This window comes from Brachionichthys hirsutus, chromosome 1 (assembly GCF_040956055.1).
Source record: "Brachionichthys hirsutus isolate HB-005 chromosome 1, CSIRO-AGI_Bhir_v1, whole genome shotgun sequence".
NCBI lineage: Eukaryota > Metazoa > Chordata > Actinopteri > Lophiiformes > Brachionichthyidae > Brachionichthys > Brachionichthys hirsutus.
Window position 1 is genome coordinate 13,994,963 of NC_090897.1, and position 10,103 is coordinate 14,005,065.

A 10,103-nucleotide genomic window follows, 5' to 3' on the forward strand; every position below is an offset into this window, starting at 1 on the left:
CCCACTTCCTCCTGCGTAAAGCAGGCAAACAGAGACATGGAAAGTCATGTGAGTTCACAGATGCAAGATAGGAACTATGAAAGTGGAGATATTTCTATGGTCCTTTTAAGATCAGAAACGTAATAACTTTGAGAGAATTAAAAATAGGAACTACCGGTAAACCGTTGGTTGTGTTTTACAGGAACAATAATGCCCATACTGTTATTTAGTTTCCATGGGATAAACCGCATTAGCACTTTAACAATGTTAAAGGAGGTTAAACCATCCAAAAAATATGGATGGCTTAATGTATGGATCAAATACATTGTATATATACGTGATATATGCACTCGAGATGATTAAGTGCTTCACAGCAAGCCCTCATGAAATCTCGGACACACCTCAGTAGTTTGCAGAACTGTGTCTTTCTCCTTTATCCTGTCTTCATAGGCCAGCAGAAGAGGAGATAAATGTTTCATGTCAATCTGCAAAATGGAAACATAACAATGACCTTATTAGACACAATATTAACTCATTCAGTGCCATTGATGTCTAAAGACGTCATCTATAACCCAAACGCTGAGTGCCATTGACGTCAATTACGCTTTTTCGTGGTGGGCGCAAGGGGACGGTCTTGCCCATGTCGTCAGCAAAAATCAGACCTCTCCAGTACTGTAATGAGGACCAACAGCGCTGTTTTTGGGTGGGTGATCACCATGTATTACAATGTAATTGGAAACAGAAGGATGAGGGGGGGCAGAGAGGGGGGTGGTGGAGCAGGAACGATCGGAGGAATACAAGCAATTTACACTCGTGTATGAGGGCATGAGTCGCGTTTCACCAGGGTGAGTTGTGCTAATGACAAGCCCTGGTTCACACCCAAGATCAGCCAGATTAGACGAGAAAAAGAGGCAGCACGCAGGAGTGGAGACAGGGGCAGATCCAAGGGCGTGAAATACACGTTTAGCAGGGAGCTGAAGAATGTACGGAGAGGCCTGAGGGCCATTACCAACAACAAGCCCAAAGCCCCTCGAGCTCTGAGTGATTTACCGCTTGTTCAGAGTTTGAATATGCATTACCGCCGCTTCGATCGCCCAGCCCTCCACACCTCTCGGGACTCTCCAGTCACCCAACACCTCCCTGGAGACCTGTCATGTGCCAGCCTGCTTCAAATCCTCCACCACCTTAAGACCCCCCCCGGCCCCGCTGCAGTCCGCCTACCGAGCCAACAGGTCTGTAGACACAGTCAATCTGGCCCTCCATTTCATCCTGCAGCATCTGGACTCCCCAGGAACCTTCGCCAGGATCCTGTTTGTGGACTTCAGCTGTGCACCGTCCTGACTTAGTCTATTATTTAACCCTATAGCATAGCGCTGTAGTTTTGCATTTTATTATTTGTCATTATTTTATGTTTCTGCACGATTGCATGGAATAAAATTCCTAGTCTGTGGATCCTTTCACCGACAATGGCAAATGAATCGATTCTGATTGCTATGGAATAGAAGGGCGGAGTTAAACTGGGGGCTAGTAGATGGGCAGTGACTTGCCATTACTGCCAGACACGCCAACTGGAGGTTGGTTTAGGGTCAAAACGGGCAGTGAAAGTTGGACACCACCCGAAGACATCTTTTCCTGGCCGTAAACGACAGTCATGCAGTCCTGATGTAATTATGTAGCATCATCAAAGATCTATTCAACAGTGAATAGCAATCCAAGACAATGCTGTATAGCCACAGCTACATTTATTTTATTGCTATGGATACTAACCAGCCAAGGAGGAGGAGAGTCTCTTGTTGGTAAGCCATGGATTTTAGAGCTCTGGATGAGACAGAGTAAGAAAAGAAGAAAGAAAAAACAGGACTGAACAGAAAGTACATTCAATCATAAGGATACACCCTAAAATGGAAGGAAACATGTAAATAAATCAGTTTCAGCAAATGTTATGTCTCTTTATTCTTTTATTGGCCAAGCTGAACACTGAACAGGAGGTGACGTGTGGTCAATTCTGGAAAAAGGACAAAAAACGTCCTTTTATTTGTTTTTATGTTTAAATTGATTTTATTAGATATAAAATCAATTTAGACAGTGAAGAGAGCCAGACACAAGAACCTACGGAATATACAAGGTGGCCTTCTACTCAAAAGGGAAAGATCTGCATGGTAAAGATGTTGTTATGTTGTAGCTGCTCATACCTCCTGTTTGGTCAGAGGTCTAAAGCAGGTTTGGTATCGACTGAGTTCCACATTCAGGTGGTGAACAGTCGATTTGAGAGCATCATTTTCAGCCACTAGCTCCTGGTCATGTCGCCTCAAGGTCTGCAGCTCTTCCTGACTTCCTGTAAGCAGAAAGCACTGGGAAATACATATATTTGAGACAGTAAGGGAGAGAAGAGAATGTCACCATTTGGGTATAATTAAGAGTCCAATATCTGAGATTCACCCAGAGGGAATGGCTGCAAACTCTGCATCCCACCAACAGATAGATTACAATACTGAGGCTCCAAGTCAACCTGCTAGCTCATGTTCTCCCTTTTCCAAATCAAATTCCCAGCTTCCTGCCTTTCACACAAATGCATTTGTCATGCAATGCAAAATGTCCTCTGTCTCAATGAGCTCCTTGATCATTTTCCTGGTACTACTTTCCTGTATTTATTTTCTCCTTTCTGTATATCTAGCGACCTCAAGCACTGTACCTTCAGATGATCTCAGGTTTGAGGAGGCTTGGCCAAGACTAATCTCCTGTTCCAGGCGTTGGACCCTCTCTTCCAGCAGCTTCTGACCATTTACCAGCCTTGAGTTCCTCTCTGGCAAGGGGCCAACGACTTGTTGCTGGACCTCACTGCAGGTCTTGCTGGGCTCTGGAGACGGCTGTGTGGGGGTCTTAAGGTTTTTGGTGTTGCTGCGTCGGCCGGGAGGGTCTACGGTTGGAGTGGGTGGAGCGGCTGAATCAGACAAGAGAGATAAAGGTAAATAATACATTTAGAACATAAATCTGTAGATTATTATGAATAATTCTAACAAGTAATATCACATGGTATTCTGCTGAATACTATGATCACAACAACAAAGAAAAAAGTAAACATATAGAGATACAGAAAACTATACTGCAGAAAATCATCTAAAGCTGGAAGGAAGGAAGGAACAACTAAAAAAGAAGAGCCCCATTTTGTTAATATCAGGTTAATAAAATGTGTAAATGCACATAGCTAACGTGTAAAAGCTAGCATGTTGCAATTGTTCTTCGTTTTCACACCTGGCCAAGCGGTCTGGGTTCGATTGAGAAGCTGAAAGTCGCAGCATTGTTGGATTTATTACTTCGGTTCTGCTTTCACAGATAGTCTGCTTCGCTTGGGCAGGTGTTAAAGCTCATCCGAACTCTGGTGCGGATCAAACAAGCGAACTCTGGTCCACTTGAAAATGTGGTTCTCAATGCAACTTTCATCTCCCGTATCGAACCGAGTCCGCTTGGTCAAGTGTGAAAACGACCTGTATACGAACCGAGACTCACATTTTCAAGCGGACCAGCGTTCGCTCGTTTGGTCCGCACCAGAATTCAGACGAGCTTTCAAGCATGTCCAAATGAAGCGGACTATCCGAGGAAACAAACTCAGGGGAAAAGTGACGCGAGTGATATCCGTGCCTTTGGTATTGGAGGAGGACAGATTTTGTAGCATGAAAACGGTACCTCAGCAGAATACAGAGCAGCCTATAACATTTGACACCTCGACTTTGATACTTTAATTATAAAATAGCAGCGTGCACAAAGCGAGAGTAACACAACTATTCTATACTGGTTAGAAATTGGAAAGCAGAGAAACCGTTCAACAGTGGTATAAACAAGTCAGTGCCTAGTCCTACAGAAGATAATGGGTCATTTAATTTAGGGTTGCTGTCGTTGTTTTTTTAATACCCCCAATCCCGTCGAGCAGTGGGCAGCCCTTCTGAAACACATTCATCTTCCTGACCGCTTTTGTCCGTTACCGGCTCGCGGGCCAAGCTGGAGCCTATTCCAGCAAACAGGCGAGAGACGGGGTACACCCTGGACAAGCCGCCAGTACCAGAGAGCAAGTTGGCATTAAGATAAGTTTGTAACTTACTCCTCTGAGTTACAGCTTCGATGTGACTTCCAGGGCGATTCCTGACAGAGGCCTTTTTGGTGCTGGGCTTGCAGTTGCTCTCAGGGGTTTGGATGCTGGTTTCCTCAGTGAAATCTGAGAGAAAAGAAAAACTGGTTTTATTTTATGAGATGCACAGCAAAAGCCATTTTCAGTCCCACCCCAACAAACTTAACAAATTCAAAATCACCAAACACCCCTCACAACTGTCCCTACAGTCCAGCGGGATGTGCAGTGAAGTGCAGTGTCTCTGTGCAAGCAACATGTAAGTGATTTATTTTTTCTCACTCATTATGCAGAAGCAGTTTAAGTTTTTTTATATTGGGTTTCACTGTCAGGCTCGTGCCTGCAGTCACTTCCAGTCGCTGAATAGGCTCCAGCCTCCCACTAAGGTCCTGTTTGTTATAGTTTACAGTCCCCCAGGCCCATACTCTGAATTTTTAACAGGTGTAGCTCTGAAAACACAACAGATACTTGTAGTGGGAGATTTTAACATTCATGTAGATGTCAATGATAGCTGCCTTAATACTGCATTCATCTCATTATTAGACTCAATTGGGTTTTCCCAGAAAATAAAAGAACCCACTCATAGCTTTAATAATGCCTTGGATCTGGTTCTATTGATGTTGATCACTTAGTTGTAATTCCAGAGAAACCTTTTATTTTGTTACCAGGTCACCACTTCATCACGTTTACATTTCTACTGCCTTAACTAGATCTCTGCCGGATGACGCTGTGGCTGAATTCAAGGAAGTAATTCCATCAACACTAAACTAAGTCGTAACATCACTGAGGAGTCGCGTTACAAAATGAGTCCCTCTCAAATAGATCGTCTTGTAGGTGGCGCTGTGGACTTGATGCGCACAACACTCAACTCCAACGCTCCCTGAAGAAATAAAGCTAGCTCCGTGGTTTAATTCCCAAATCTAGATCACTAAAGCAAATAGCATATTACTAATCACTAATAGAGGAGAACACTTGCTATTGTATTACAACAAAATGACAGATAGACAGATAAAATGACTCCTGCACGTGAATCCAAGCATCCCTCATTAGAGTACCGGTAATTATGTACCTGTAGAAGACACTTGTCCACCAGACATCTGATTTGGCTGGAATGAACTGACCTGGAGAGGACAGGATGGCAAATCAAACAGACAGAAGGTCAAATAGATAATCAAGTCTTTCCCAAAAAGATTTCCAAAGCTGCCATGCCTGGGTAGGGATGTAAAGCCACGGCATTATCAAAGTGACCATAAAAATGTATCAATGCTTTTGTTGCAAATCATCTGAGACACATCGAAGCAACTGAATCAGACACAGAGTTGAATTCAGTTTAGGGAAGAGCCAAGATTAAAATGAAACAGCAAAAATAATACACGGAACCTACTATAAAAGAGAATAACTGAAAAAAATAAACACCAAGGAAATATGTCAAGTAGATCTGGATTTGGAGGGCAGCATGGTGGCGCTGTGGGTAGTGTTGCCTCACAGAAAGAAGGTTCCAGGTTGGATTCCTCTCTGAATTTGTATGTTCTCCCACCTCTCTGCGAGGGTTTGCTCAGAGTTCTTTGGCTTCCTCCCACCTCTAAAAACATGCTAGCTTAGCTTACTTGGTCACACCGAATTGCCCGTCAGTGTGCATGGTTATTGTAAGTCTTGTCTTTCGTGTGGCCCAGCGAAGAGCTGGCGACTCATCCTGGGTGTACCCCGCCTCTCACCCGTAGCCAGGTGAGAAAGGCTCCAGCACTGGGTCAATGATTGGAAACTCCCTGAGCGCTCCCTGATTTAAAAATGGGTTTGACAAGAGATTTTTTATCCAGGCTTCAGGAAACTGTTTTGATTGATTCATTAATAATATGGCTCAGAGGATCTGCCAGGATATGACGAAGCTTTTGACATGACAGCACTGTTCCAGCATGACTTTCATATTTAAGGATGAATGCATGTTTAAATCTGGCAACGTTTTCCACCGGATGCCATTCCTGCCGCAACCCCCTCCATTTTTCTGGGCTTGGGACCGGCTCAAGGGAGACGCTGGCTGGGCTACGATAGCTCCTGCTAACCTTGCTACTTATGAGGCTGCATTAGAGTCAGACTCTTATATATATATATAAAACACTAATTATTTCTGAATGTGGAACCAGCAAATGTTTGAAAATTTTTACTAATTAATTGATTGTAAAAACAGTCATTTCTGTAATTACAATTCTAAAAGGCAACTAATCATTCAATCAATTGACAGATTATCCCGCTAACCATTAGGCTCTCAATATACCGGTAATTGATATTTAGTTCGAAGAAGGTTTCTTCGGAAATACAACTTTGAAATGAAAATAAACTTTCCCTTAAATATAGCAATGAGAAGTTTCTGTAGGAATGTCTCAATTGTGAAATAATTAATGAATATAAAAAGTGTGTATAAATAATCATTTGATATGTAAAGCCAATCAAATTGTCTGTATTATAGGATAGGCTTCAAAAAGCATTGCTTCTGCCTATTCCTTTTTTGGTTGTAATGTATGTTTAGTTTTGTTTAAGTTGTATTTATTAATTTTTTTGTCTCAATCTGACAACCATAACAAAAAAATCATCATCATCATCATCATCAGCTTACTGTAGGATTCAGTGGCAGGCCGTAGACGGGTCCTGTGACTGAGCAATTCTCCTGTCTGTCCTGAACTCGGTACACGTTGTCTTCCCTGCCCTCTTCCTGGTCTCCCAACTCGTCCTCTGAGGGACCAGGGGAGGAGAGGCGTGGCCGGCCGGCTAAATCCTCCGACCATCTGTCTCTGAGGAAGGTAAGAAAGTAACATATCAAAGTGAGAGTGGAGGACAGATTTCCATGATGGATGGAAATTCCAGATGCTGCTGCACGCTTACACGACAAAGGGGCTGCACGACGTTTAGCTTTATTGATTACCGGTAATACTGATCGCGTTAAATCACAATAGAGAGCGCTACAACTATATAATGCACAATAGACACTCTGATCCACGCAAGCAAGGACAGAAGCGTCCATCAATCCTGCGTCGTTTCTGTAGTTCTGTAATCAAGTACAGAAACGCTTCTGGAAGAAATCTAACTTACTGTGACGTCACAGTACGAAAACGTGCACAAGATGTGTGTGCACGTGCACGCACATTCATTGTGTGCACGCGCTAAGTTTCAGTTTCATTTTTTCAGAGGCTTTTCTAACACAGCTGTTTGAGACAGAAGAGAGGGACGCTGTCCTGCAGCATCTGTTTGAGACAGAAGAGAGGGACGCTGTCCTGCAGCATCTGTTTGAGACAGAAAAGAGGGACGCTGTCCTGCAGCATCTGTTTGAGACAGAAAAGAGGGACGCTGTCCTGCAGCATCTGTTTGAGACAGAAAAGAGGGACGCTGTCCTGCAGCATCTGTTTGAGACAGAAAAGAGGGACGCTGTCCTGCAGCATCTGTTTGAGACACAACTGAGGGACGCTGTTCTGCAGCATCTGTTTGAGACAGAAGAGAGGGGACGCTGTCCTGCAGCATCTGTTTGAGACAGAAGAGAGGGACGCTGTCCTGCAGCATCTGTTTGAGACAGACCTGAGGGACGCTGTCCTGCAGCATCTGTTTGAGACAGAACTGAGGGACGCTGTCCTGCAGCATCTGTTTGCAGATATTTCATATACGTGTCTGGGAACTGCGTTAACTCGAGGAAAAAGAGTAAAATATGTGACCTTTAAAATATACATTTCCTCTAGATTCATTTTCTGCTGTAACACAAATGGTCTCAAGTCAGTTTCAAACTGGAGTCACATCTTGTCCTGATGATCATCTCCGCGATGCTCCTGATAATTCTGACAAAGGCTCACCTGTTGTAGAGTGCTGTGCTGATGTTAGGTTCAGAAACGAAGGACTCTGATGGGACGCTCTCAGAGGACCTTGGACAAGTAGGAGGAAGAGCCCATGTCTGTCCAGTGAGGGAAGAAGACAAGATGACCGCCGCCAAGGCTGATCTGCAGATGAAAATAGAAGAACAAAAAAAGCATTTTAAATTCACTACCTGAAACAGAACAGTCGACTCTACACCCCATGCAGCCCACTTAAAGAGCAAAAATCAAACCCTGCTCTGTCGATCAAGCTTCAGGCAAAGAAAACAAGACGCTTGAGGATTAGTGACGAAAAGAACAAAAAACAGGGACAGACGACGGAAGCTAGAATTTAGATGTTCTTACATGTTGCAATAAATAATTGTTGAGACCATGAAATGAGGCATACACTGCTGATGGCATATCCATCTCGCCTTCACACAATCTATGAAATATACGAAGCTCTTTGGGGTTAGCGTCCAAATCGTTATCATTTAAACTACATGAACATAAAATAACTGGCAGAGGGCACAAGATACTGTATGCCGATACAGATATCACATACGATGCACACATAGCTGACGTGTTCAAAACATGTTGCCATGGAAACACATTCTTTTTATTTACTATTGTTAGGATTAGCTTCAGATTTCACATCGTTCTTCGTACACTTGCGTTGTTAAAGACAGACAAAATACAAAGGTTATAAGAGCTACTTTGAAAAGTAACCACACTCAAGACTGCCGTGATTTTTCTTTGCTTTTTTTGGAACACATTTCCAAATAGCAAAAATCACCACTAAAAATACGGTTCGAATCTGTGTCTCTTGTTCATTAACCCGACAAAACTCACAAACATGACGCGCACACACACACAGCGTGAATGATCGGGCGCCGGGGGGGGGCGGGGGTACCTGGGTCTCTCCGGTGAGGGGCTCGGGCTCCGTGGGGGTGGGGTGCGGGGCACAGCTGCTTTGGGAGCAACGGAGGCAGCGGGTAACAAACCCCGAGTGACGTGCTTCTACAACACAGAGCGTTCAGTGAGGAGTGGGGCCGACACTCCGAAAGAGTTAACGAGCGCTAACCAGTGCTAACTAGTTAACTAAGAATGACGACAGCGCTAATGAATGAAAGGCGTGGAGGGCGGTAACATTACAGTCATATGACTTATTCTACGAAGGGTGTAAAACTTACGAACTTCTTGTCACGCCCCCTCCTGGAAATGGATTTTAACATAATACGAATTTAGTCGTAAAACTAGCTAGTTTCCGTTCAGAAAAACAGCGTCACTCTTTAACTGGCTATTCTTTCAATATAATCTAAACGTTATTATTAAAGTCTCGGTTTTTTTTCATCTTTCTCCCTAAAACGGTAGAATAAAATGGGCCACGGAGAAGAACAACACTCCAGGCTCGGCTGCTTGCAGATTCCTCGTAACTATCCGCCTCGCCATAAAATATGACCTCAATTCAAAACTAGTGCTGATTGGCTAAAAGTGAGGAGAGAGACCAATCAGCGACTGGCTTAATTCACTTAGCAACGGCGTCCTCCCCAGTTCACTGGTTCTCCCAAGCAGCGGTCGGACCAGCAGAGGGCGCTGTCCGAGCATTTAAAGCCACTTCCTGCCTCTCAGCACATTCTTGCATGCGATGCCCTCAATTTGACCCCTGCAGAGGAGGGCGTGTTTTTGATGTCGTTTATTTCTTTCCGTGTTTGTTTGTTAGCAGGATTAAGGAAAAACTGATGTATGTTGATGGAAAAAATAATAATATGAAAATGGGTCTTGGTCTAAATAAGATCCCATTGAATTTTGAGAGTGACCCGGATACCGTCGTCTGGATACAAATAAATACCAAAAATCAGAATTTGCTCATTTACCTATAATTGAGGCTTTTAAAATAAATATATACATCATAAAATATGCATATAATTCACTCACCAAAAATCTCAGTCACAAAGGGGTCCAATATGCACTGTCATGCAAAATATCTACTGGATCGGATCCAGAATACTACTACTACTACTACTACTTCTGTACTTTCTGCTTGTCCCTTGAGGGGTCGCCACAGCAAATCAATGTTCTCCACTTCACCCTGTCCTTTGCATCGTCCTCCCTCACTACGTCCATGTATCTTCTCTCCGAGGTGGACCTCTAACCCTGTTCCCTGGTAGTTT

The 10,103-nt window shown here is 43.6% G+C and overlaps 1 protein-coding gene across 1 annotated transcript; it reads right to left on the minus strand.

Moving 5' to 3' along the window:
* Positions 1-347: 347 nt before the first annotated feature.
* LOC137896376 (centrosomal protein of 89 kDa-like) lies at positions 348-9,164 on the minus strand. The gene is made up of 10 exons (XM_068741809.1): positions 9,123-9,164; positions 8,843-8,949; positions 7,933-8,076; positions 6,711-6,885; positions 5,169-5,220; positions 4,076-4,189; positions 2,672-2,896; positions 2,172-2,314; positions 1,747-1,797; positions 348-464 (listed from the first exon to the last, which is right to left on the minus strand). The coding sequence occupies exons 1-10, from the start codon at positions 9,162-9,164 to the stop codon at positions 348-350; spliced, it is 1,170 nt and encodes a 389-aa protein (XP_068597910.1).
* Between the last annotated feature and the right edge of the window lie 939 nt (positions 9,165-10,103).

Excerpts from the sequence above, each read along its gene's own strand:
- LOC137896376 (XM_068741809.1), bottom strand. The coding sequence starts at position 9,164 with ATGTTAAAATCCATTTCCAGGAGGGGGCGTGACAAGAAGTTC. Across the intron at positions 8,077-8,842 it reads CCCTCACCGGAGAGACCCAG|ATCAGCCTTGGCGGCGGTCA; the intron begins GTACCCCCGCCC and ends TTTCATCTGCAG. Across the intron at positions 2,315-2,671 it reads AAACCTGAGATCATCTGAAG|GAAGTCAGGAAGAGCTGCAG; the intron begins GTACAGTGCTTG and ends TTCTGCTTACAG.